At 53.6% G+C, this 26,866-nt stretch overlaps 3 protein-coding genes across 10 annotated transcripts in view; 2 read left to right on the top strand and 1 right to left on the bottom strand.

Annotated features, from left to right (window-relative positions):
- Nucleotides 1–7,458, top strand: part of NBEAL2 (neurobeachin like 2) — a 29,286-nt gene extending 21,828 nt beyond the window's left edge. For all 4 annotated transcript variants that reach the window (XM_034997267.1, XM_034997265.1, XM_034997269.1 and 1 more), the window contains 23 exons: nt 52–201; nt 288–445; nt 603–727; nt 816–951; nt 1,457–1,617; nt 1,717–2,033; nt 2,139–2,234; nt 2,589–2,713; nt 2,799–2,939; nt 3,144–3,274; nt 3,388–3,497; nt 3,615–3,732; nt 3,836–3,933; nt 4,005–4,121; nt 4,723–4,812; nt 4,899–5,008; nt 5,182–5,354; nt 5,454–5,548; nt 5,760–5,876; nt 5,980–6,138; nt 6,215–6,363; nt 6,727–6,862; nt 6,968–7,458. In XM_034997267.1, coding sequence (XP_034853158.1) covers nt 52–201; nt 288–445; nt 603–727; nt 816–951; nt 1,457–1,617; nt 1,717–2,033; nt 2,139–2,234; nt 2,589–2,713; nt 2,799–2,939; nt 3,144–3,274; nt 3,388–3,497; nt 3,615–3,732; nt 3,836–3,933; nt 4,005–4,121; nt 4,723–4,812; nt 4,899–5,008; nt 5,182–5,354; nt 5,454–5,548; nt 5,760–5,876; nt 5,980–6,138; nt 6,215–6,363; nt 6,727–6,862; nt 6,968–7,069 — 3,114 coding nt within the window. In that variant the 3' untranslated portion in view covers nt 7,070–7,458. The remainder of the gene's footprint in view (nt 1–51; nt 202–287; nt 446–602; nt 728–815; nt 952–1,456; nt 1,618–1,716; nt 2,034–2,138; nt 2,235–2,588; nt 2,714–2,798; nt 2,940–3,143; nt 3,275–3,387; nt 3,498–3,614; nt 3,733–3,835; nt 3,934–4,004; nt 4,122–4,722; nt 4,813–4,898; nt 5,009–5,181; nt 5,355–5,453; nt 5,549–5,759; nt 5,877–5,979; nt 6,139–6,214; nt 6,364–6,726; nt 6,863–6,967) is intronic.
- A 268-nt stretch (nt 7,459–7,726) lies between these two features.
- On the top strand, nt 7,727–12,595 carry LOC118005371 (death domain-containing membrane protein NRADD-like). 3 transcript variants are annotated; one of them, XM_034997281.1, is made up of 6 exons: nt 7,727–7,946; nt 8,896–8,960; nt 9,099–9,244; nt 9,881–10,064; nt 10,160–10,302; nt 10,401–12,595. In XM_034997281.1, exons 2-6 carry the CDS (start codon nt 8,905–8,907, stop codon nt 10,718–10,720), a joined length of 849 nt encoding a protein of 282 aa, XP_034853172.1. In that variant the 5' UTR covers nt 7,727–7,946; nt 8,896–8,904; the 3' UTR covers nt 10,721–12,595. The 3 variants fall into 3 exon arrangements, with proteins under 3 accessions (XP_034853172.1, XP_034853174.1, XP_034853173.1); XM_034997283.1 differs by lacking the exon at nt 8,896–8,960 and having other exon boundaries at nt 7,728–7,946; nt 9,102–9,244; XM_034997282.1 differs by lacking the exon at nt 8,896–8,960 and having other exon boundaries at nt 7,728–7,946.
- A 907-nt stretch (nt 12,596–13,502) lies between these two features.
- The window catches only part of SETD2 (SET domain containing 2, histone lysine methyltransferase), a 125,597-nt gene continuing 112,233 nt past the window's right edge, over nt 13,503–26,866 (bottom strand). For 2 of the 3 annotated variants that reach the window (XM_034997270.1, XM_034997271.1), the window contains 3 exons: nt 16,518–16,598; nt 14,669–14,770; nt 13,503–14,340 (listed from right to left, as the gene is read on the bottom strand). In XM_034997270.1, the coding sequence (XP_034853161.1) occupies nt 14,179–14,340; nt 14,669–14,770; nt 16,518–16,598 (345 nt within the window). In that variant the 3' untranslated portion in view covers nt 13,503–14,178. Of the gene's footprint in view, nt 14,341–14,668; nt 14,771–16,517; nt 16,599–20,452; nt 20,506–26,866 lie in introns of those variants that run through there. The other variant, XM_034997272.1, reaches the window with a different exon arrangement.

Below are 26,866 nucleotides of genomic sequence, written 5' to 3'. Positions count from 1 at the left end.
CCCCGGGGCCCGCATCCAGCGCTGAGCTCCTCTCCCTGCCCAATCCTCCAGGTGCAGCCCACCATGTCGCAGTTCGAGATGGACACCTACGCGAAGAGCCACGACCTCATGTCGGGCTTCTGGAATGCCTGCTACGACACGCTCATGAGTAGCGGACAGCGGCGCCAGCGGGAGCGGGCACACAGCCGGCGGGCCTTCCAGGTGTGCAGCCCGGGGCCAGGGGGCGGAGCCGCCCCACCCCTGCGCCCAGCCACCTGCGGGACTGACCCATTCCCTCACCCCCGCAGGACCTGGTGCTGGAACCTGCGCAGAGGCGGGGGCGCCTGGAAGGGCTGCGCTACGCGGCGGCCCTGAAGCAGCAGGCGGCGCAGCACTCCACCGCCCTGCTGCACTGGGGGGCGCTGTGGCGTCAGCTCTCCAGCCCCTGTGGGGCCTGGGCCCTGAGGTGGGCGGGGCTCGGGCGGAGGCCGGTGGGGGCGGGGCCTGGGAGGGCTGGAGGGACCTGGACCACCAGACAGGGTTTGGGGCGAGGCCGGGGAGGAATGCGGACTTCTGCAGACTCCCGTGCGCACCCGTGCCCACCGTCCCGGACGTATCCGCAGGGACCCACCTGTTCCACGCTGGAAGCTGTCCAGTGCCGAGACATACTCGCGCATGCGTCTGAAGCTAGTGCCCAACCATCACTTCAACCCTCACCTGGAAGCGAGCGCCCTGCGCGACAACCTGGGTGAGAGAGGGTGTCCGGAGCGGGATCTGCCCAGCCCCCTAGCCCTGCCCTGCCCAGCTCTGGCTGAGCACCCCGGGGCCCACTGCAGGTGAGGCCCCCCTGACCCCTACGGAGGAGGCCTCGCTGCCTCTGGCAGTGACCAAGGAAGCCAAAGTCAGTACCCTACCAGAGGAGCTGCAGGAAGACCAGCTGGGCGAAGAGGAGCTGGCTGCGCTGGAGAAAGCGTGAGTGGCGCTGCAAGAGCGCGGACCAGGAGTGGGGAGCAGGGCTCTACTCTGATGCGCGCATGCCTCCTGTGGGACTGATTCCTGAGCCACTTCCTCTTCGGTTACAGGGCTGAACACCCTGAAGGGACTGTACAGAGTCGGGTGGGTGGCGGGGGGAGAGCTGTCCAGCAGAATCGGCCGTGGCTCTTTCACGACGAGGCACCCCAGGGCAGGACTGAGAAACACAAACTAGACCAAGCATGGGGGCCCAAGGGAGTGGGCAGGGGCTGAACAGGGGAAGCCAGGGGTAGGAGTTGGTGTCCTGGCAAGACATTCGGAGGCCCAGGTTTGGGGCTGGGGACCGGGGGTCCGTGGGCACTGGAGCCTGGGCAGTTCCTCCCTCTCCTCTGCGAAGCACGAGAGTCTGTACCCTGCGACTTGATGTGCTTGGAGAGTGTGGTCCTTGGGCTTATCCGGAAGGGGGTCCCAGAGCCTTGAGCCTGAAGTGGGTGCCGGCCCCCAGGATGCAGGCGGTGGAACTGGACGAGCAGCATGAGAAGCTGGTGCTTTCTGCGGAGTGCCAGCTCGTCACGGTGGTGGCTGTGATCCCGGGGCTGCTGGAGATCACCACCCAGCACGTGTACTTCTACGATGGCAGTGCCGAGCGCGTGGAAACGGAGGAGGGTGCGTCCTCTTCGGGCTGCCTAGAAGGACGGCAGGGCATGGCTGGGGTCTGGTGGGGCCGGGGTGAGTGACTGCTGCACCCAATGTCCGTCGGCACAGGCATCGGCCACGACTTCCGGCGCCCACTCGCCCAGCTGCGCGAGGTCCACCTGCGCCGCTTCAACCTGCGCCGCTCAGCACTCGAGCTGTTCTTCATTGATCAGGCCAACTACTTCCTCAACTTCCCGTCCAAGGTGGGCGGGACCGTAGCCTCGTCTCCTTACCAGGCCCCCAGGCCCCAGCCCTGCCCCATCCCACCCCACACCCAGGTGCGGAACCAGGCTTACTCGTTGCTCCTGCGCCTCCGACCCCCGAGCCAAGGCTACCTAAGCAGCCGCTCCCCCCAGGAGATGCTGCGTGCCTCCGGCCTCACCCAGGTGAGAGACCTCGAGGGTGGGGGGCGGGCAAGGCCAGGGCCCTGTGGTTGGCAGGAGTGCTGGGCAGCCCAGCTGACTCACCTCTTGCCTGCCCCTGCCCCCCAGAAATGGGTCCAGCGTGAGATCTCCAACTTCGAGTACTTGATGCAGCTCAACACCATTGCGGGGCGGACCTACAACGACCTGTCTCAGTACCCTGTGGTGAGGGTCCACTGCTTACCTCCACCCCTGCCCCTCTGCTCTGCGGGCCCTGGTTCAGCCCAGTGTGGGTGCTGACGGTGGACCAAGTACTAAGCCTGGCCCGGGTGGGTGCTGCCTGACACCTGGCCTCTCTGTTCCCTGCCCCTACCCGCCTGCACCCCCCCACCCCCAGCCCTACTCCCTTTCCCCCTGAAGAGAATCCTGTTCTGGCCTGCTTCCCCGTGGTCCCTCCAAGTGGTGCGGCGCCCCCCACCCCGCGGGCTCTGCCCATCTTCCTGAGGGTGAGGGCAGGGCAGGCTGGGCAGGTAGGCCATCAGGACCCTCATGCAGCTCCTTCCCTGGGTGGGCGGCCAGTTCCCCTGGGTCCTGCAGGACTACGTGTCCCCAACTTTGGACCTCAGCAACCCGGCCGTCTTCCGGGACCTGTCCAAGCCCATCGGTGTGGTGAACCCCAAGCATGCCCAGCTCGTGAGGGAGAAGTGAGCGTGTGGGCGAGGCCGGGCTTGGGGGTTGGGATGGGCGAGGGCAGGGCTTCTGCTGACTCCCCTCCAACTGTGGCTCCAGGTACGAGAGCTTCGAGGACCCAGCGGGCACCATCGACAAGTTCCACTACGGCACCCACTATTCCAACGCAGCAGGCGTGATGCACTACCTCATCCGCGTGGAACCCTTCACCTCCCTGCACGTCCAGCTGCAGAGTGGCCGGTGCGGCCCCGGGCGGGGGCGGGGGGGGGCTGGCAGATGGCAGGGCTGAGGGTGCGTTGCTGCGAATGAGGGGAAGAGGCAAGGTCGTCTGGGCGTCCCGGACCCTTCGGCTCTCTTCCAGCCCCCTTCTAGCCCCCAGCTGCAGCTCTCCTTCCTCATCCCCGTTCCCCGCCCCCCTCACTGCGGCCTGTGCCCCTCCCCCAGCTTTGACTGCTCCGACCGGCAGTTCCACTCCGTGGCGGCAGCCTGGCAGGCCCGCCTGGAGAGCCCTGCCGATGTGAAGGAGCTCATCCCGGAGTTCTTCTACTTCCCCGACTTCCTGGAGAACCAGAACGGTAGGAGCTGGAGTGGGGCTGGGGGGGCCCCTGGGGCAGAGCGCACAGGCCGGGCCTGGCCAGGGATGTGGGTGAAGCTACAGCGAGACCACTCACCCCGTCCTCCGGGCCAGGCTTCGACCTGGGCTGCCTCCAGCTGACCAACGAGAAGGTGGACAACGTGGTGCTGCCGCCGTGGGCCAGCTCCCCCGAGGACTTCATCCAGCAGCACCGCCAGGCTCTGGTGAGGAGCTGAACACAGACAGGCGGACAGCCAGGGTTGAGGGGCAGGGTTGGGGGCGGCGGGGGGGGGGGGGGGGGTCGGCCGTCCCTGGACTGACTGGCACCTCCCCATCCCCAGGAGTCCGAGTATGTGTCTGCCCACCTGCACGAGTGGATTGACCTCATCTTTGGCTACAAGCAGCGGGGACCGGCCGCGGAGGAGGCACTCAACGTCTTCTATTATTGCACCTATGAAGGTGGGCAGTGCCCTGGACTCCCGTGGGGGCTGGGCCACCGCAAAGGAGGGCAGAGTGCAGAGGGCACGGGGCAAGTCCTGACCGCTCTGCCTGCCTTGCCCAGGGGCTGTGGACCTGGACCACGTGGTGGACGAGCGGGAACGGAAGGCTCTGGAGGGCATTATCAGTAATTTTGGGCAGACCCCCTGTCAGCTGCTGAAGGTAAGGTCAGCTCAGAGGATCATGGGTCAGGGATGCCCAGGCTGTGGTGCTGACCAGCCGCTTGTCCACAGGAGCCACATCCACCTCGGCTCTCCGCCGAGGAAGCAGCCCAACGCCTTGTGCGTCTGGACACTAACTCACCTAGCATCTTCCAGCACCTGGACCAGCTCAAGGCCTTCTTTGCGGAGGTGAGTGGAGGCAGGGCTTCATCTTCCTGCTCTGTGAAATGGGCTTAACTTCACTGTCCTTACCAACCTCTTGGGGCAGATGGGAGACCTAAATCAAGGTCACTGATGTTAGACATCTTTGAAAAAGAGGTAACGGGAGTGGGGGTGGGGTACCTTCTTCGCTGAGGCCAGGACAAGTTGTTGACCCCGCTAACCATCTCTGAAAACCTTAGGGAGACCCTAAGGAAGGAAGGCAATGTGGCCTTGGATAATTTCCCTCATGTTCCTGTTCCCCTGAGAGGGCCCCTCAGGCCTGACGTTTTTAGTGACCCCTCCTGTCCTGCCAGCAGGCTGGGGGGACATGAAGTCAGAGGGTGGGAGGCCCAAGGTCAAGACCAAGCTTGAGGCTGAGAGAGTGGCCTTGTCCATCCCAGCTTCTCACTCCCTCACTTTCGGGGATGCCCTCCTGAAGGCGCGCTGAGCTCTCCTGACCGTGTCGCAGAGAGACCTCTGCCTCTGTGACCCCTAGTCTGTGAGCACTGGGGGCTGGGAGGAGAGGAAAGAACGGTGCCCCAGGTGGTAGGCAGGGGAGTGCGGTCCCCGGCTGAGCTCTGCTCTGCAGGTCATCAGTGATGGCGTGCCCTTGGTGCTGGCCCTGGTCCCCCACCGGCAGTCCCACTCCTTCACCATCCAGGGCTCCTCAGACCTGTTGGTAAGTGCCCCGCGCAGCGCCCGGCTCAGCTCCGCCCCTGCTCGGACTTCCGCCCCACACCCACCCCTGCCCTCTCTGGCCCACAGGTGACCGTGAGTGCCAGTGGGCTGCTGGGCATCCACAGCTGGCTGCCCTACGACCGGAACATAAACAACTACTTCAGCTTCAGCAAAGACGCCACCATGGGCAACCCCAAGTAGGACGGAGGGAGGTGGGCAGGGGTGGGCTCTAAATACCCTGCACCCCCGAGTTGTGGCCCCACCCAGTCAGGGTGTGGGCCAGAGGCAGGGTCTGGCCAAGGCCTCTGAGGGCCCGGGTCTTCTTTGTTGGCCTGGCCTCACCTGTCCCCCCCCCGCCCATCCGGGTCAGGATGCAACGACTGCTGAGTGGCCCGTGGGTGCCGGACCGTGGCGTGAGTGGACAGGCCCTGGCAGTGGCCCCTGACGGAAAGCTGCTGTTCAGTGGTGGCCATTGGGATGGCAGCCTGCGAGTGACCGCACTACCGCGGGGCAAGCTGCTGAAACAGCTCAACCGCCACCTTGGTATGTGCAGCCTGGGAGCTGGGGTGGCGCGGGTCGGGGTAGCGGGCCAGGGAGGGGGTGACCGCTGTGTTCCGCTTGCACCCTCCCCTCCCCGTGCAGATGTAGTGACCTGCCTGGCACTGGACACCTGTGGCATCTACCTCATCTCGGGCTCCCGGGACACCACGTGCATGGTGTGGCGGCTCCTGCAGGAGGTGTGCTGGGTGGGCAGCCCCGTGGGGCCCCCATAGTCCATGCCTGCAGCCCATCCACCCCTTCTCTCTGCCACTGTGAGCAAGGCTGGGGCTCCACCACCCTCCAGCGCTCTGGCACTGGACAAGGCCATCACTCTCCTGAGCCTCAGCCTTCTCAGGGGCCAGGGTAGTGAGGTGTCCCCAGTCCTGAGCCAGCCCTGGCTCCCCACAGGGTGGTTTCTCGGTGGGACTGGCATCAAAGCCCGTGCAGGTGCTATATGGGCATGAGGCTGCAGTGAGCTGTGTGGCCATCAGCACTGAACTCGACATGGCTGTATCTGGATCTGAGGTATGTGGGGGTGCCTGTGCCCAGGGCAGGCCAAGTTAGCTAGGCAATGTCCCTGGAGATTAGAGACCCGGGCCCAGAAGAACCCTAAGCCGCCTTCCTTCAGGATGGAACTGTGATCATCCACACCATACGCCGTGGCCAATTTGTGGCAGCACTACAGCCCCCGGGGGCCACGTTACCCGGACCTGTGTCCCATCTGGCGCTGGGGTCTGAGGGCCAGATTGTGGTGCAGAGCTCGGCGTGGGAGCGTGTGGGGGCTCAGGTATGGAAAAGGGGTGCTCAGCCAAGAATGGGGTAGTTGGGATTCTGTCCTTGCTGACACCTCTTGCTTCTTCCAGGTCACCTACTCCTTGCACCTGTACTCCGTGAATGGGAAGTTACGGGCTTCACTGCCCCTGGTAGAGCAGCCCACAGCCCTGGCGGTGACGGAGGACTTCGTTCTGCTGGGCACCGCCCAGTGTGCCCTGCACATCCTCCACCTGAACAAGTGAGTTCCGCTCTTCATGAGTTCATGGACCTGCAGGGTTATAGTCCTTGGCAGAGGATACTAAAAGGTGCTAGCCTCCCAGCCCCCTCTCCGTCTCCCCCCTCCCCACAACGGTGGGCCTACCCATAGCCCCTTTACATGTCCATAGGCACATTCTTCAGGGCCCATCTCCTGTCCCCCCCCCCCCCAGGGGTTGATCTTGCCCTGGGCCTCCCTTAGCCACACACTTGTGGAAGATCCCTTTATGTATTAGGGTTTCAGTTGAGCCATCCCTTCAAATGCGACAGAGAGGGTACACGGGAGAATGAAGACACAAAGCTCCCTTGCAGCTGAGAGTTCAGCTATATCCCTCCCTCCCTGCAGACTGCTTCCGGCTGCGCCTCCCCTACCCATGAAGGTGCCCATCCGCAGCGTGGCTGTGACCAAGGAGCGCAGCCACGTGCTCGTGGGTCTGGAGGACGGCAAGCTTATCGTGGTGGGCGCGGGGCAGCCCTCTGAGGTGAGGATGAGGGCAGGGTGGGGAGCGACGGTCCTGGCCCACCTCTCCCCAATCCTACTCCTCCCCCCCACCAATCCTACTCCTCCCCTCCTCCCCCCACCCCAGGCGCGCAGCAGCCAGTTCGCGCGGAAGCTGTGGCGGTCCTCCAGGCGCATCTCACAGGTGTCCTCCGGCGAGACAGAGTACAACCCTGGAGAGGCGCGCTGACAGCCGCCCCGCCCCACCGCGCAGGCTCCTCCCCCAGCGGCCTCCGCCCTTGGAGGCCCCGCCCAGGAGTCGGCGGGAACCCGGAGGAGGAGACCACGCCGCGGCCGTCGGCCCGGCTCCGGGGGTGGGCGGGACCCCACCCCCGCCCAGCTCAGGGATTGGTGGGCGGTTCACTCCAGGAAGTCCCGCCCCTCGCCGGCAGAGGGGCCGCCCGGAGTCTGGCACTGGCCTCAGCGGCCGCACAGCACTTTTTGCACAGTGTGGGGCGGGAGCCCAGGCTCCCAAACCCCGCGTCCCGTCGGAGCACGGGGGCCGGGCTGTGGCCTTAATCTCTAAAGGCGGCCCCCGCTCTACCACTCTCGGCAATAAACCTGGCCTAGTTTTGTAGACGTTTCGCCTCCGAGTATGCGTGCGCGCGGCGTCTCCGCCGGCCCAGGCCACCGTCCCGGGCTCGCGTTCCCCTGGCCCAGGAGCCCTCCAGGCGTCTCGCCCCCTCCGCGTGGCCTCAGTTTCCCCAGCCGCGCCGCCCCTGACTCCGGGGACCCCGCCAGCCGATCCTCTCCGGCGGGTGGTTCTCCCGGCCTCAGCGCGCCCTCGCGACACCTCCGCACGTGTGCGCGTCCCTGCGCGGGGCGGGGCCGCCGACGGCCGCGCCCCCGCGCGCCCCCGCGCTCCGGCCTAGGCCCCTCCTCCGTGGGCGCTCTGGCTGACTCCCGGGACCGCCCGCCCCGCCCAGCCCCGCGCCTCGGCGGAGCTGGCTTCCCCAGGGACTGCACGCAGCCTTCCCGGCTGGCCCACGGGAGCTTGGCGGCGCAGAGGCCCGAGTCCCGCCAGCCAGGCCTGGATCCTGGGAGCCGCGGAGGGGCGGCCGCCGCAGGTCAGAAGGGGGTTTGGGGACAGAGCTCCGAGTCTTCCTGGACTGAGAGAGCGGAGGGCTGCTTTTCTGTCCCCCACCTCGAGGCCCGCGATCCTGCGGGTGTCGGCCGTCGTGGTGCCGGCGTCCGTGTGGGCATGCATGGGCGTGTTTTGTGGCCCGGAGACGCGGGGGGGGGGGGGGGGGGGGGGGGGGGGGGGTAGAAGCTCCAGCCCCGCAGCAGCTCGGGGTGGGTCGGGCAGACACAGGCCTGGCGTGGCTAGGCGCGCCGGTCACAGGCCCACCTGCCAACCAGGATCCGGGAAGGGCCCCTTATATGGTGACACAAATGTGCAAGGGACAGTCTCTGTCCCAGACCCAGTTGCCGACTGGGCAGGGAAGTGAGTTTGGAGACCAGGCCGGATGTGGTGGTAGATGTTGGGGAGTTGGAGGGCCTGCCCCCAGGTTTCTTTTCCGTGCCTTTTCCGGGCAAGATCTATTTGCAGCCAAGATGAGGCTTCTCTTACCCAGGCCTTAGGAAGTGGGTCCCAGCAGGATCAGCCCTGTAGGTCCAGATGGGTCCTGGGACTAAGTAGTCCTGTCCTTTAGGTTTCTGGCCTCCAGGCCATCTAAATTCCCAGGTGAGAAAGGACCAGGGGGCCTCTGGGCCCATATACTCTCTGCCCTTGCCAAACCCACCACGGAACCCTCCTGTCCCGTTTCTGGGCAGGAGGGAGTGGGGCTATAGTCACAGGAAGCCCTGCCTTCGGGGCTTAGGGTGTTGGGTTCCCTGGGCTCAGGCAGAGAAGTCTGGGGGAGCTCCCCCCTCCCCGCAAGCAAGTCTCCGGCCTGCCTCTGAGGTGGGGATGGGAGTCTCTGTGGTCCTCCTGTGCCATCCCTGGACTCACGCCAGGGGTTGCTAAGGTTTCCAACCTGCTCCCCTCCATCCTGACCTGCACCCTGGCTCCTCCAGCTTTGGCCCATGGGGACTAGCTCTGTCAACCCCACCCCATCTGACACAGGAGGAAACTGGTCCAGGTTGGTGAGTGGGGAAGTGGGGGGGGAGGGTAACCAGCCCTGGAGTGAATCAGGATGGAGCCAGGAGAGGGGGACAGACTACACCAAGGGACTCCCGACATCTGGCCTGAAGAAAATCCCCCATCTCGCTACACATAGCAGAGAAGAAGTCTCCCAGCTCCCTTGCCTGAGTGTTGCCATGACACTCCAACCCCTTCTCCAAGAGATGCAGTCCCTGGGAGCACTGCTAGTGGGCAGAGCCATGCTTCACAACTCCAGCCACAGGGAAGGCATGGTCCATGTGGGTAAGTGCCTTTGGATCCAGATTTTGGGCACTGGGTAGGTGGGTCGGTCACACACAAGTCCAGTCACAAGCTCTGGAGTCCCCCGTTCCCTCCGCCCTGCCTGCACTGGATGGTGGAGTTAACTGGCCTCCAGGGAGAAGCGAGCAGCAGTATTCACTTGCCTTCGAGCTCAGCTTTATTTTGCAAAACTTCACAAGGTCTCGTGTGCAGAGGCCCCCGTGGGGGTCCAGAGGTGGTGGGAGAGACAGGACACACAGGGTAATGCCCCAGTAGACAGGGGAGGTACAGCAGGAGCCAGAAAAGGGAGAGACTGGAAGAGATCAAGGAAGCCTTCCCAGAGTAGGCGATGCCTGCCAGCTGGAGAAGGTCAAACAGCAAGAGCAGATGTCCGAACACCTGGGAGGAGGGTACCCCCAGGAAGGGCTAGGTGTCCAAGAGTGGTGAGCAGAGAGGAGGCTGTGGGAGTTGAGGGTGGGTAAGGATGCCAATCCTGATGCCGTGGTACGAATTTTTGATTCTGTGAAGTGTAGGGACTGTTGGTTCAAACCTTTTGGGCAGCAAAGTCTAAGTGACCGCTAGTTAGGGACCCTGGCCTTGATTCCTTGCCCTTGATCCTATTTGTCCTTTCCTCTACAGATAAGGCCCAGAGGGTGCAGGACAGGGACAGGGAAGGGGTATGGGTAGGGGGAGCTCTGGCCCCCAATACCTCCTCCCCATTCCCCCCTGAGCCTCCAGGGGCCTCAGGCAGCATTATTCCCGTCTACTGTGCCCTCCTGGCCACCGTGGTCCTTGGTCTGCTCGCCTACGTGGCCTTCAAGTGGTAGGTACTCCCGGGCACTGCCCTGTGGCGCGCCCCTCCCCAGCTGGACTCGCAGCCAGCTCCCTGTCTTGGCGGGTCCCCCCTGCTCCCCACAGCTGGCGCTCACGTAAACAAAGACAGCAGCTGGCCAAAGCTCGGACCGCAGAGCTGGGGGCCCTCGACAGGGACCAGAGGCATGGGGACAGCATCGCCTTCCTGGACAATCCCAGCGGCGGGGAGCCCTGTGCCCCCAGCCAGGGTGAGCATCCTTCCCCAATCTGAAGACTTTCAGACCCAGCTCTGCCATACCCCCCAGCCCATCTGACCCTCTTGTGCCCCTCACGTCTCCCACCTCAGGGCCACATCCTGAACCCGGCTGCCGGCTCTACCTTCATCTCCCTCGGCAGCAGCAAGAGGAGGTGGAGCGGCTCCTGGAAGCGTCAGGCCAACCTGATGAGGGCTGGCAGGGCCTGGCAGGCCGCCTGGGCTACCAGGCTGACGCCGTGGAGATCATGGCCCGGGGCCAGGGGCCAGCCTCCGCCCTACTGCGGGACTGGGCTGTCAAAGAAGGCAGTGGTGCCACCCTCAGGGTGCTGGAGGACGCCCTGGCTTCCCTGGGCCGTGATGATGTGGTCCGGGTTCTGGGCGCCCCGGCTGAGGGCTGCTCTGTGGTGTGAGTGAGGCCACCACAGCCCGGCCTCTCAGGGAACCTGCTTTGGTGCCTCCCCCCGGCCCCGCACACACATACGCTTTCCCTTTCCTGAGCTTCCCGGCATCGGGGGCCTCCGCCTGCCCCGTGCGGAGGGAACACAGAAGATCTGGCCACCGCTCACCCACCCTCGCTCTACCTTCCTCCAGGACAGGGACCAGGATGTGGGGAGACTTAGCAGCGAGGAGTGGCCCTGCCCTCCTTCTCCCCGCTCCACCTCCCCTTATTTAGCCTCAACTGGTTTTTCTACTTTTGTATCTCCTATTAAAGGCCACTTGGGACTACTGTGCCGCCTCTGACTCCTTGGGCCTGTGGGACAGTGGGGTGGCTGAGGCAGAGAGGGTCCCTGGGGTGCGGGAGGAGCGTGTGAGCCTAGGAGCCCGGCCCGCTCCGGAGGCACGGCTGGCCTTCGCATCCTGCGTCTGCCATTCGCTGGCTGCGCACGGGAGGGACCTAGTTTCCCTCTCCGAACTTGAGCTTCCTTAGCTGGAGACCAGTAACAGGATGGCACATTCAGTAGGCCCCCACACCCCTTCCACTCTCAGACTGGCACCGAGGGGCCTTGGGATGGAGGCCGTTTTTGTGACTTCTGCTGTGACCAGCATCAAGGGGAAGCTGGAGGCAGACGTCCTGGGAAGCAGGTCAGCTTTAGATGAGAAAAAGCAAGAAAGACTCTCCTTACAAAGCCCGTCCTTACCAGACTCAGGAGGGAGTTCCAGCCCCGCTTCCGTAGCTGCTTCTGTGACTTCCACACAAGCCAAGGGCAAGCGGGTCATCCCACCCACCCGAGGGGCAGCTGCGGGCAGAACAGCTGCCACCAAGCCACCTGCCCCCCACGTATCTGCCTGCCTGAAGGAGAGGAAGGCAAGCTGGTTCCTGCCTTTGGAAGCGGTTGCTACAGCAGGCAGGCCCCCGCCTGGGAAGGAGCAACGGCCCCCATCCTGGCGCCCAGGAGGGTCGGGGCCCCTGGAGCAACACAGCCACCCGAACTCCAGAGTCGTGGGATTCAGCGGTGGCCCAGGGAGGCCTCGGGCCGCTCCTGTCCTCCTGCTGACACGTGACTGGGATCGGCTGCTCCGGGAGGGCCAAACATCAGACTGCTGCTCCTCAGAAACCATCTTACGGGGCTGCTTAACCCTGGAAATCTTGTCCTTAAGGAAGGGCAGGTTTATGGCTCTCTCCATCTGGAGACGACCATTGGGCCATGACCTAGGAGAGGTTCAGCGTGCAGTCAGATGAAATCAGCCGGGCACGCTTGGGAGCGAGCTTGCACCTCCGCGGGCGGGGAGTCGGCCCCAGGGCTCTGGAGCACTGGACTGGCCCCGAACATGGAAGCCTGTGCCGAGTGGCACCCAACAGCTTCTCGATCGGCTGGCACCCCTCGTCACAACGGAGGGATCGGATTCTGAAGGTGTCAAGGGGTGTGTGGAACGGGGAAAGTTTTCGAAAAAAACTGTAGGGAGCTAAGATAATAGAATCCCTTTTCAGAGGTGTCCTATCTGAAACTCCACAGCTCCCTGGTCACCACCCTTTAATGGAAGGCCACCTAAATTTCCTTGGAACATCTGAAACATGGAGCCTCAGGTCAAACTGAGTTTGACTTGGTTGCCAGCAGCAGAGCACAGGGCCGCACCCCAAACCCCAAACCCACCCAAGAGAGCCCTTTTAATGTGCACATTAACTGAGATATTCTCTGTTAATAACTCCCAAATGTTAAGAGGGTTGAATTAGAGTCCATCCATTTGATATAATGTGCTTTAAATAGTTTTCAAGGCTGCAGTAGCACGGGAAAACACTTTGGCTACGTTATTAAATAGCATGTCTAATGATTAGGACCTGAAAATAGGTGTTCTTTTTCAACAATGAGGATATGAGTTCCTGAGCCTGAGGCTGAATTTCCTCATCCAAACACTGCCAACTCCTGTCCCTAGGGTTGTAAGGATCAAACGCGCACAACCCGAGCTCCAAGTGCCCAGTGCAGCACCCAGCAGGCGAGAGCTCTAACCACCATCCACCCTGCCCAAGACTCAGTGGGCCACAGCCCCTCCCCCAAGGGCGTTGCTGCAGGGAGCAGAACAGCCCTGGTGAGGAAGACATGGGACCAGTCTCTTTGCAAAGATGGTTCCAGACTGGCTGGCAGCCTACAGTCCTCCCAGCCCAGACAACTTATCCTTCAAAGGGTGGTGGGGGAGGTGGGTCGGGCCACTGAGCCCTGCCTCCTCCAGGAGACGTCCACTCTCATCACAGCCTATGCACTGTACCCCTTTATAGGGGTCCTCCCTCTAGTGTCCAAGCCCAGGGTCAGGCTGCATGGTGGGGGAGGTCGGGGAACCCACCCATCAAGAGCATTCCAGTGAGCTTGGGGAACTCAAGTTCTGGAGGGAAGAGGGTCAATGCCTTCCTCTCCTCAGCCACGAGGTATAAAGGGGAAGACTCGTGCCTTTCTCCTGCCTGACCTATGAACCAAAGTAAAGAAGCCCAGACCCTTTGAGGCCCTCAGGCCCGCCTCTTTTGCTCGGGAATACATGTAGTACAAGTTGACTCCACCCTGAACACAGGCATAAGATCCCAAGGCCACAAGTGTCAGTCCCAGTGGGACCTGTCAGGAACGAGGCCTGTGACTGAACTCCAAGCTCAAGGATTAACTCTAGACTTCACACATCTATGGCCACCATCTCTCCTTTTTCTCTCCAGTGGCACCACTATATACAAATATGCTTGACTAGCTTTTAGGGAACACACATGCCAAGTTCTTTAATTGATTTTATTTTTTACATAAAAAGTTCAGTAAAAATTGGATAAAGTAAAGTGATTTTAAGCAGTAAATCAATCTTATCAACATAGCACAAGGCTGGCCGAAACCACAAGGCAGCCTGCTTTGGAATATTTACATGATAACAAACTAAACCTTGCAGGAGAACTTAAAACCATCCTTACAAAGTCTTCCTGTGATCTAGCACGTAGAGGCTAAAAGCAAAACGAAAAACAAACAAAACCAGGAAAAAACAAAATTATTTTCAATATATTCACATATACATTAAAATATAATACAGCTCGTCAGGGTGAGGGGTCATGGGTGGGGGTGCGCATGGGTCTGTGCGCTGACAGCACCGCCAAGGAGGAGACCCAGGTTTGGGAGCGGGGCCAGGCCCGGCCAGGATCTTAGCGGGGTCCGTCCCTCAGCCCTGGCCTCTGATGGGCCTCCAACCGCACCCCAACAGCTCAGGACCAGGGATCGCGGGCAGATGGAGCTCATTTTCGTGGCTTTCAGCTGCAATCTGCAGGTCTGAAGTCCCCATTCCCCAGGGCGACGTGTCACCAGTAGCACAGCCCCAACAGAAGGAGGGGGGCCCAGCGGGCCCGCAGGGGTTCTTCTCCCAAGTCTGTCCCACCTGCTCACCTGTCCTCCCACCCTGGCCCCACCAGTCACTCTAATTCAGTGTCCTCTTTGGGTTTGTAAACGGCCCCAAACTTCTGCATGTACTTCTTAATGTACTCCTTGGTTTTGTGTTTCACATTCTCATTGCACTCCAGGTCCTCAGGGTTCTTACAGTACTTCAGCTCCTTATTCATCACGCCGTGAGTCAGCTGTCCAGGACACAGGAAGAGAGACCAGAGTGGGAAGGATTTCAGGGGGTAAGGCCAGCCTGGTGCCTCAGGGCCCTTCTCACCAAGACTGGGGTTGAATAAAGAGAGGCTGGGGCAGGCTGGTGCTGGGATCAGCAGAAAGGGGAGGCTAAGCCCTGCGAGTCTGTGAGAGGACCACCAACCCTCCCCTCAAGGAGGATGCCCTCCCTTCCCTAACCTTCCCTCCCTCTTCCTGGGTCCCCAGCCCGGGCATCTGGCAAGGAGAACCCACTTTCTATGATGAAAGGTACACGGTTTGCCCAGAGCATCGTCAGAAGAGAGGGGATACCTTGCGAGCTAGGTGTTTGAAGTCTTCAGTTGTGGTGATTCTTCCCACTTTGCAGTCAGGTTTCCGGTAAGGGTTCAGGCACTGGACAATGAACTGGGACATCTGCAGGCAGGAGAAAGAGCATATGCTGCTCGAAAGTCCAGAGAGGGCAAGGGGTAGCACTGAGGAAATAATGAGAAAGCCAATCCTTCCCTTTCCGCCTCTCAGGCTGGCTCATTTGGATAGAAGAATGCTACTAGGCCAGTGGGATAGAAGAGAAAAGGATCCTAGGTCAGCCCCGAGAGGGAGAGCTGCCTTGGATAGATGAGCAAGCTGACTTAGAGCAGGAGGAGGAGACCCAGGCACAGGACTCCACTGCTGATCTCACAACAGCCCCCCATTTCAGCTGACAAATCTCATGTCCTTGGCCTGAAGAGACTACAGCCTTGGAAGCCGCACAGAGAACGCGTTCCAGTGCTCCTAGGAGGCCCAGCAACCCCAGGATCACAGGCATTTTGTTACCGAAGGTCACTGAGATTCTATGTCACACGTCACTTGATCCACACTGCAGCCACGTGAAGCACACGAAGGCATGGTGTGCTAGCTGGTGGGAGAAGCCCCAGGGCAGGGCCGGACCCTTTCCCATACACAACGTCCAGTGTCCTCCTGAGCAGTCTCTGCAATGTCTGTCCTACCAGTGGCTCTCAAAAGAGACCCCACACAGGACCTCTGAAAGGATCTGTGGTGCTAAGATCCCAGGGTACAAAGGAAGCAAAGAGGTCAGTGATCACCATTTTGTCAGGGAGCACCCTGAACAGGGTCCACCCATCCCTGAAACTCCAGGAGGCTTCTGACATTCAAAGGACAAAGAGGTATCACAAGGCAGGCACAGAACAAACAGCTGCTGGCTGGCTGAAACACCAATAATTCCACACGGGGAGAACGAGAACTAAGTTTTAGCCCTGGAAAGGGCTTTTACTCAGTTTTTCTATGGTCTGGCCTCCATACTCTCTCACTTCAATCCACTTCCCCAGTCAGGGAATTCCTTCTTCCCGGCTTCAAGCCCTGCAATGGCACCCCGTAACTCCCAGACACACAGGCCCTAGATGAAGAAGCAACACTGTTCAGCCTCATCTTCCAACACCCCTCACATACCCTGTGCTACGGCCCAAGGACTACTTACAATGCTCTCGAAGGGATGAGGACTTTTTTTTGCTACTGTACATTCTACTGCCTGAAGTTACATCCCTCCTGAGCTACCTGGTCCATTCCTATGCCGACTCAACAGCCCTTCCTGATACCCCAAAGAGTGGCCTCCAGCCCTAAGATGGCATGCTCTGCACACAGCTGCCATAACTTATTTACAGGCCTGTTTCCTCCAACAGTCGGTGAATCAAGACTGGAGTTTAGAATCTAGATGCTCTGCGGCAGACAAGGCTGGTGTCCTGACAGCTGGAAACCCACACTTCAAGTAGCATGAAAAGGAGCTACTTTCTCCCAATCCCCTGAGGATGAGGCAGCCACCAAATGAAACGTTGCAGAAACAGAACTGGACTTTGAGCCAGAGGGCCTGAGTTCAGGTCTTCTGTCTAGAACGTACCATCTCTGAACCTTAAGAGGTCCTCCACCTGCATAAGAATGACAGTTCCTGCCTTGCCTACCTCAAGAGCGGTTACAGGGATGAAATGATAACAGATATGAAAGCGCTTATCACCCACCTACAAAGGACCCTCTCACATGACAACTACACAGTCACACCACAGAAGCAAGGGAACACCCAAAGACAGGGCAGCCTAACACTTAGGACAAGAAAGGAAAGGGCTCAGGCGTAAGCCTATGGAGCTTAGGGCCCACACCCACCAAACCTTACCTCTTTTCTGAATACTTCTTTGCTCTTCTTAGCCAGCTCACTGGAGGTGTCTGCTTCTGCTGTCTTAGGCTTTTTTGAGGTCTAGAAATGCAAAAGAAAACACAACAGTGCTGGCATGAGGTCAGGTCAGCGATATGCTGCTGTTCCAGAACCTTCCCTTCTTTCCCCCAGTTGGGACACCTGACTCATAGTATTAGGATCCATTTAGAATCCTAAGTGGGCATGGCTTGGAGTCAGCTTGGCTACTGTTGCCAGTCTTACACCTCACGTTTCAATCCTGTCATCTGGCTGTGGCCTCCTTCCTATAAACCACATTCTCCGCCCTAAGTTAAAGTTACATCCTCGATGTCGCTAAACATTTCCAGTTGTTTCAGAGTCACCTTGTCTGCAGAGGAACATGCTGTGTGATGGGCCACTCAGGTCCCTGTTCTGGGCTTCAGTACCCACACTGTCCAGTGAGGCCTGGGCTCAGTGAGTCCCACTTCTCCCAGCTCGGACATCCTAGGATTCCAGGACAAAGGCTTAAAATGCTCTGTTCTGAAGACCTTTCACCACACAGCTGGAAGGTCAGACCACACATGGTCCTCATGCAGGCCTCTCCACTCCCCCATGTACTCATCGTCTTTCCTTGTCCAAAGGCAGAACTGGCTGGACTGCACGAAACAGTCTCAGCATGCAGCAGTGGCTCCCTGGACGGTGGTATCTCCAGCTCAGGAACATAAAGACTAAAGACATATGGCAGTATTGGGGGAGGGGGGATGGAGGGGGCGAGGGTCATCCAAGTCAGTGAACAAATAGATGCTAAGACACAGAAGATACTCTGTCCCAAGCTGGTAAGATGATGACAAACCTAAAAACACTCCTTTCCCACTGTGCTAGAGATGAGGCTGCCAAGTTCCCCTTAACCAGACACTGCCTAGAGGTAAGGGGGGCTGGGCAGGCCTGGCATTCAGAGCACCTGCCATGCAAGGCCATCTCCCCATACCTTTGCCCACCACCAACCATCAAGCCCCTCACTAGCAAATGTACTTTTCCACAGAAAAGATTTATGAGCATTCCCTTCTGCAGGATTTCAGATGGATGTAGAAACCACAGTTGCTATTATAGGTACTTCTTGTTTCTGCTAGCCGCTCAGAGCAGAGAGTTTTTCGACTCCCCTCCCATCCCCCAGTGCTGATTCTTCCATTTCCATAAACAGTCTGAAGGCGCTGGTGATGAAGGAGCTGTTCAACTCCCTTTGCTCTGGACTGGCTCCAGAGAAAGGTGGCACTCCCTTGGCTTGGGGCTGCTACAAATCTGCTTTCGCTGATTTGTTATAAAAGCTTTACATATTTTCCATTTTTCTACTTTCTGTGGCTGTGGGAGCAGGAGGAGGGAGGGCAGAGAATAGAAAGAACATACAGATTCGACCTGTATTCAGGAAACAAGACCAAAAAGCACACTGTAACTCTATTTTCTAATGTTTGGCTTTGGGATTTTGTGGTTCTATTTTCCAGGAGGAGAGAGTGCGGCTGTGCTTCACAATAAGGCCTCAGGTGGCAAGGGATCAAGAATGGCCGGAATAAGCCAAGGCAACTTCAACACACCCTCAGCTGTTCTCTTATAGATCTCAGAAATGAGGAGCAACAGCAAAGGCTACAGAAAGCCCCTGGAGGTATGACAACCATCTCAAGGCTCCTGAACCTACAGAAGAGGCCAAGCTCTCAGTGAGGGTACTGTGTAGAGAGGAATGTTCCTCTTCCCTCTGAATGGGGTATGTGTTCAGAAAGCTAAATAAATCTAGTGCATATTTAACAGCTTCCTAATTTAATCTCTGACTTGGTGACGTTGGTAGGGCTTTAAAAACACAGTTACAGAGCACAGTCCACTGAGCTCTGTCTAGCTTTTGTGGTCGTTCTGAGTGCTGAGCAACTGGGACTGAGAAAGGAAATGTTCAAATGAAGGGTGCCTAGACTTACTTCATGGAAATCATAAACCAAACGGAGTACTCTAGGGAGTACTGAAATTCATGTACCCCTCTTGGTCTGTGGTCTGCAAATGGCATGAGAAATGATTTCAGAAACTGGTTAACACTTACTCAGGCCCAATGCCAAGCAATACCTGGAGCCAGTCAGAGCCAAGGATAGCACTTGACAAACACTGACATGAAAAACCTCCCCAACTCCAGAAAAGTCCCATTTAAAATGTTAGCATCGCTACAATATGTAAACTTTTAAAACCAATGTTATTAACCTTCTCAAATGCCTACTGCCAATTAAAAATCCTCTAGCACCAGAAAAGACCATTAGCCCAGACCAATGGTCCTAAAAATATAACAAGCTGTATCATGGGGTAGAGAACATCTACCTGTCATGCAAGTGGTCTCACTGAGATTCCAGGAACCCATCAGAGAGGGGGAAAGCACTCGGACAGGCAAAAAAGCAATGTTTGCCCAGGGCCTCAGCAATAATCAGGTTGCCTTTTCCATCCACTGGCTCATATGGGGCATCATCAGCCAATGGAGGATCCTGGCGGGGAACTATGCGAACAGTGGCCAGATGAGAGCACACAATGAAATGTGGGCAGAGGGCCTGGTAGATAGCCAGAGCTTACTGCCTTTAACAGCTCACCTCGCTGTCAGCCTTAATCTGGGGCATGTCGGGATTCCAGGGAATCTGGCTGGAATATGACTAGATATGAATATAACAGGGAAGGCCTAAGTACCCTCACATTACCCAAGGTGAGGTTTCAAGTCTTTTTGGCTTAGAAAGGGAATGACTTTAAGCTTATTGGGTGGCTCTGGTAACCATACACTGGCTGTTTAACACAACAAACGCAAACTCCATCCTCTGTGATACAGGCGGAAATGACCACGTCACAAGCGCATGTGCCTTGGAACTCAGGAGTGCAGCCTGGCTGGAAGGAGTCCTGACAAAGAGAGGATATACCGACCTAATGCTTCTCTCTCCCTGAATTTAATTAAATATCCTTTGGAACATGAAATGTAAAACATTATTCAAGGAGGAACTTTATCTTTCAGGGCAGCAAGAATCCAGAAGAAGAAGTTGAGGTTATCAGAAACACTACACATGATTCAACCTAAATTCTGCAATGCATGAGCCTGTGTACATCGATTAAAAGGTGAAGTAAGAAGGAGCCTTGAAAGTAATAAAAGCTCAGTATATTCTGTTTTGGAGTTACGACCACCTTTGGTAGTAGAAAGAAAAAAAATATTTATTTCAGTGTTTGGTTCTAAATAAGGCACCACACTTCATTCTGTCAAAAAAAACCCAAAAAGGTGGGGACTGGAGAAGGAAGGACTGGACAGGAACAAAAAGATCGCCAAGGCGGTTTCTAGAAAAAGTGTTTCAAAAGCCTGACTAGATTACAACAGGCTCCATCTATTTCCCTTACAGAAAAGTGGAGCTGATAAACCTGGAACTAAGGTCCTAAAGACATCACTAAGAACCAGAAGGCCTCCTACTCTTTCCATCTGGCCTGAGTGTAGTACAGTCCTGGGAGTTTCTCTCTGGTCCCCCAGCTATCAACCAGGCTGTGCTTATTGGGCAACTTAACCATCTGCTCTGCAAAGATCTGGGCTCTGGTTTTTCACAATCCTCTCTCAAATGTGATTTCCTGGATCCCTCTCCATTGCTGGGAGGTGATTTCATATGGAATCCTTTTGCAAATTACCCCAATGCCAAAGATAGGACCATCAATTGAAAAGACTCTTGGCATCTGATCCCATCCTCTTCCATCTCCCTCAACCCAACAAACACTCCACAACCACTATTTTAACACAACATAGTTACACTTAGGATATCTACTACACTTATGTCTAAATGTTAATTAAAAGCCAGAAAGCAGCAGTAAAAATTGCTATCTCTCAATCATGCAAGCAGTCAGGAATGATTCGCATCTGGGTCCTCAAAGGGAAGGCTTGACTTTACACTCACCACATGATGGATGATGGAAGAGAGCACAAGATGATCAAGAGGAGGGAACAACACTGGAGGAAAACAGAGAAGGAGGGCTCTCACAGATGCTTAGTCTCAGCATCAAATGCTTTCAAAACCACCCATCCAACATCACATAGCACTCCTCAAAGAATTCTCTGCCCATTCCACACCTTCCCCATGTGGGTACCATATCCCCGCTAATGTTTCAAAAAAAACACCAATTTACTGATGACTCAAACCATCTACCAGCCATTCTTACCCTGGATCCCATAAGAAGCTCAAATTCCACACTGAACTTATTTCCAAACCTCCTCCTGATCTTTCCTTCATCCCCTAAACTGAATAAAGGGATTTTATCTCCCCAAGCCATCTTTGGGCCATCCTTGCCTCTTCCATACCCACTTATTTGCAAAGCCTTGACCACAATGCCTCTCAAATGTCTTTGCATGAATCCCCAACATCACCACTCTTGGTTCCTCACTTTGCCTAAGCTATTGTAATACTCTCCAATCTGATCTTCCTGCTACCAATCTCACCTTTTCAAATGAGCCTGTTTTGCTCAAGGGAAACACATCTGATTCCCCTGCTTTAAAAGCATTCACTGGCTCCCAAGTACCTATCATACAGTAATCACATTAGTAGGACACCAAGATCTTAGACAATTTAAAATTGACCTACATTTCCATATTTTTTCTCACTACCCCATATGCACCAAACTCTCACTGTATCAAATTATATTTCCTATATACACTCTGTCTTATCCTGACTTTATGCCTTTGCAAAAACTGCTTTATCTACCTAGAATGCTCTTTCCTGCCCACTTTGACTATAGGTAAAATCATGTTTTCTGTGACATATCACTGATGCATCTTCTCAGACCATTAATCACTGTGCTCCCATAGCATTTTGTACATACTTTTTTTTTTCTTTTTAAAGATTTTATTTATTTATTTTAGAGGGAGTGAGCGAGAGAGAGAACACAAACAGGAGGAGCAGCAAAGGGAGAAGCAGGTGCAGGGCTCGATCCCAGGACACTGGGATCATGACCTGAGCCAAAGGCAGATGCTTATTAACCAACTGAGCCACCCAGGTGCCCTTGTACAGACTTCTAATATAGCAATTATCCCACTGTGTTCTTGGTGTATAGATGTGGCTATTTCTTTCTATCTTTTCTTTTTTTTTTTTAAAGAGAGAATCTTAAGCAGGCTCCACGCCCAGCGCAGAGCCTGACACGGGACTCGAGCTCACAATCCTAAGATCATGACCTGAGCCAAAATCCAGAGTCAGACACTCAACCGACTGAGTCACCCAGGTGCCCTGATGTGCTCTTTCTTTTAGAATGAACTTCCTGAAGACTAGTATTCAGTTTTATTTCTCTTTCTATCCCTAATACCTCACACAAGGCCTATAAGTTAATGAAAATATACAACGGTACAATCTGTATCTCCAAGGGGATTAAAACCTACCCGAAAGCCCTAAAGATGAAAAAAAGTTGGACAGAAGGAATAAAAACATACCCCACAGGCATCCTTCTCCTGTCTTTTGAGATGCTAGTGAGGTGAGTACAGGTATAAACTGGTTAGGAAGGTTGGATCCAAGTAAGTCCCTAGTTATCCAAGTCAGAGTAGATACTGATGTTAGAACTATGGTCTGGAAAGGGATCCAAAGACTGACACCTCAAGCCTTTGACTTGTGCTTCAGGGCAAGTTTGGTTGGAAGATCAAAACTCATTTGTTCTTTCTTTTTTCTTTTTTTTAAAGATTTTATTTATTTATTTGAGAGAGAGAGAATGAGAGACAGAGAGCACGAGAGGGAGGAGGGTCAGAGGGAGAAGCAGACTCCCCGCTGAGCAGGGAGCCCGATGCGGGACTCGATCCAGGAACTCCGGGATCATGACCTGAGCCGAAGGCAGTGGCTTAACCGACTGAGCCACCCAGGCGCCCCTAAAACTCATTTGTTCTTTCATCTGTTACACCCAGTTCAAAGAGTTAATAACAAAGAATAGATAGATGTCTTTCATTTAGATTTTTCTCACAGAAATACAAGAAATGGTAAAGCTGACAAATCAGAGATAAAAGGCTAAGAAGCTAAGATACAGAGTGAATGTCCACAGAGTTTTTTGCTGGAAGCACATCACTTAACACTCGTGGGATTTTCCCCTTGGATACCTGTTTCTATAAAAACTCTCCTACGGAACCTTCATACACTGCTGGGGTAGAAATGTACAATGATATAGCTACTTTTTTTTTTTTTTTTAAGATTTTATTTGAGAGAAAGAGAGAGAGAGCACGAGTGGGGTGGGGAGAAGGAGAGGGAGAAGCAGACTCCCCAGTGAGCAGGGAGCTTGATGCGGGCCTCAGTCTCAGGACCCTGAGATCATGACCCAAGCTGAAGGCAGATGCTTAATCCACTGAGCCACTCAGGTGCCCCTGATACAGCTACTTTAGAAAAATGGTTTGACAGTTTCTTGAAAGCTAAACACAAATTAATCCTATGACCCAGCCAATTCCACTCCTAAGTATCCACCTAAGAGGACTGAAAATGCATGTCCAAAACTCCCAACACAAATGTCCATATACCATTATTCATAACAACCAAAGACTGGAAACAACCCAAATGTCCACCAACCGGTGAATGGATAAACAAAATGTGGTACATCTATGCAAGGGAATATTATTCAGTCATAAAAATGAAATGTGGATACATATGATAACAAGGATGAACTTTGAAAACATTACACTGTAAGAAACCAGTCACAAAAGACCATACATTATATAATTCCACTTATATGAAATGTCCAGGAAAGGTGAATCTATCAAGAATGAAATAAACTGTGGTTGGGCTGGGATAGGTAAGGGGATTAACTGTAAAGGGATATGAAAAATCTTATTGGGGGGCATAAAAATGTTGTAAGAACAGATTATAGTAATGGTTGCATAACTTGGTAAATTTACTAAGTCACTGAACTATAAACATAAGACAACTAAATTTTATGTTAGGTATGTTGTACCTCAATTAAGTTTTTGTTTTGTTTTTTTTAAAGCCCTCCACAGACTTGCGCTCCTGGCCGTGACAAGTTAACTGTTAACAAACTATCCCTCTCACTGTAAACAACCAAAACACTAGACAAAATACAGGAACAACAGTTGCCATACACTGGACATTAAGCAGCACTGGATTACAATCCCAGAAGCAAGGGAAAAAAGGAGGTATGCCCTGAGTATCCTGGCTTTCCACGTGTACCAGACCCCAGAGCAGGGAGCAACACCTAAGCACAGCGTAGCATGCTGGTCTCAGTGAGCTGAGGAGATAAGACTGGAGTTCAAAGTGTCTGAGATGAGCTATAAACTAACAATTTCCAGAGCTCACAGAAGGCTGGGAAACATCTGAGCTTCTACCAGTTGGAGTGAAGAGACCTTGGTGTTAACCCAAGGCATTCAGCAGAGACCCCAGAAAGACCGTATCTTGGATAGTAGCAGTCATTCCAAAAGAAAAGACTACTCTGGACCCAACCTAACAAAAATTAAAAACAAAACCCGTCAGTCTTTAATGGAAAATAAAATTCTGAAACTCAATGACATAACAATCACAATGTCCAGTGTTCAAATGAAAATTTCTGGATGCACATGAAGCAAGAAGATTTTAATCTGATAACCACAGAAAAATCAATCACTAGAAACATGTCCAGAAATAAAAGGGAAGCTGAACATTATAAACATTCAAGGATATAAAAGAAAATATAAATAGCAAAGAAATTGATAGTATTAAAAATAACCAAACTAAAACTTTAGAGCTGAAAAATATAACTGAAATAAAAAAATCTATTTCCATATTTGATGAAAAGTATCAATCCACAGATCCAAAAAGCTAAAAAAACCAGAGGTTAAACACAAAGAAGACAACACCAAGGTACATCACAATCAAAATCTTTTAAAAACCAATTATAAGATTAGGGTTTTTCTCCATGCAGACAGAAAGGAGGAAAGACATATTTGGGGGTACAAAGTATAGTCTTCCTCTTAGAAACAACTATAAGTAAGGAAAAAATGGAATAACATCTTTTAAAGTGGTGAAAGGGAGAAATAAAGTATAACTTAGAATTCTCTATCCAGTGAAAATATCCTTGAAAAACAAAGGTAGTCTGGCAGTTTCTTACAAAACTAAACATACTCTTATCATATGATCCATACCCATGATTCTGGGTATTTACCCAAATGAATGGAAAATTTATGCCCATAAAAAACTTGCACAAACTTGGAAGCAACCAAGATGTCCTTCAGTAGCTAGAGTACAAATATATAAACTGTGGTCAATCCAGACAATGGGATATTATTCAGTGCTAAAAAGAAATGAGCTAGCAAGTCATGAAAAGATATGAAGGAACCTTAAATGTATAATGCTAAGTGGAAGAAATCAATCTGAAAAGGTGACATACTATATTAGTCCAACTATATGACATTCTGTAAAAAGCAAAACTAGATAGACAGTAAAAAGATCAGTGGTTGTCAGGGATAGGGATGAGGGAGGTGGCAAAGGAGGGAGGGATGCACAGAAGATATTTAGGGCAGTGAACTATTCTGTTTGATACGGTGGATACATACCATTACACATTTATCAAACCCACAGAGTGTACAACATCAAGAATCCTAATGCAAACTACAGACTTTGAGTGATAGTGACATGTCAATGTAGGTTCACTGTAATAAATGGGCCACTCTGGCAGGTTGTTGATAGTGGGGGAAAGCTGTGCATGTGTGGTGACAGGGGGTATTATATAGAAACTCTGTACTTTGCACTCAATTTTGACGTGAACCTAAAACTGCTCTAAAAAACAGTCTATTAAAAAAAAGAGGAAAGACAAGGACCTTTTTCAGACAAACAAAAACAGAGAATTCATCACCATTAGACCTGAAATACTGGAAATATTAAAGGAAATTCTTCAGTCTAAAGGAAAAGGATTCCAGAAAAAGCTCAAATCTACATGAAAGAATAAAGAGTACGAAAAATGGCAAATATGTGGGTAAATAAAAGACTGCTCCCAAGTTTAAAAAAATTTCTTTAACATAACAAACTGCTTAAAGCAAAAAATAATAATGAATTCTGGGGTTCATAGCATATGAAAGAATGAAAAAAAAAGTATGTCAACAACAGAACAATGGACAGGAGGGGGGCAAAATATAAGTAGGTTCTTAGAATTATCAATAAGATGGTATTTGATACAAGAGGACACTATAATAAGATAAATATTCATATTGTAAGCTATAGAGCAGTGGTTCTCAAACTTTTAGGTCCCAGGATTCCTTTTTGCTCTTCAAATACTGAGGACCCCAGAGAGCTTTTGTTCATATGGGTTCTATCTATCCAAATTTACCATATTAGAAATTCAATTCAGGGGCGCCTGGGTGGCTCAGATGGTAAGCATCTGCCTTCAGCTCAGGTTATGATCCAAGGGTCCTGGGATTGAGCCCCACATCTGGCTCCCTGCTCAGTGGGGAGTCTGCTTCTCCCTCTTCCCATCCCCCCAGTTTGTGTGCACACTCTCTCAAAGAAAATCTTAAAAAAATAAATTCAAACAGAAAAAAATATTTATTTTGAAACATCGTTAACCCATCATATGTGAATATAATTTTTTTGTGAAAAGATAACTTTCTTTTCCAAAACTAAAGAAATTGGTAAGAGTGGCACAGTTTTACATTTTGTAAATCTCTTTAATGTCAGGCTTAACAGAAGACAGCTGGATTCTCATTTCCTTCTGTATTCAATCGTTTCATGTACCCTTTGGAAAATTCCATGGTATACTTGTGAATGGATGAGAGTGGCAAAGGCGTATGATATTTTAGTATTACTGTGAAAATAGTTTTGACCTCATGGTTCCCTTGAAAGGGTCTTAAAATCCCTAAGGTCTCCACACTACACTCTGAGAACCACTCCTTAGAGCAACTACTAAAAAGTAATACAAAGAGGAATGATTAATAAGCCAATAGAAAAGCCAATAAAGGGCGCCTGGGTGGCTCAGTTGGTTAAGCGACTGCCTTCGGCTCAGGTCATGATCCTGGAGTCCCTGGATCGAGTCCCGCATCGGGCTCCCTGCTCGGCAGGGAGTCTGCTTCTCCCTCTGACCCTCCCCCCTCTCATGTGCTCTCTCTCATTCTCTCTCTCTCAAATAAATAAATAAAATCTTAAAAAAAAAAAAAAAGGAAAGAAAAGCCAATGAAATATTTTAAGGAAGATATAAATTAATCCAAAAGAAAGCACAACCCCCCCCCCCATAGAAGACGGATGAAATATTAGAAAATAGTAAGGGGATAGATCTTACACCCAACCGTATTGACACATTTACTAAAATGACCATAGATTAAACACACCAATTAAAAGGCAGAGACTGTCAGAGTTATGGGTAATGAAAAGGTA

This window comes from Mirounga leonina, unplaced genomic scaffold (assembly GCF_011800145.1).
Source record: "Mirounga leonina isolate KUSES-001 unplaced genomic scaffold, KU_Mleo_1.0 Mir_94, whole genome shotgun sequence".
NCBI classification, from domain to species: domain Eukaryota; kingdom Metazoa; phylum Chordata; class Mammalia; order Carnivora; family Phocidae; genus Mirounga; species Mirounga leonina.
Note: the sequence above shows the minus strand (reverse complement) of the source record. Positions and strands in the feature narration are given on the sequence as shown.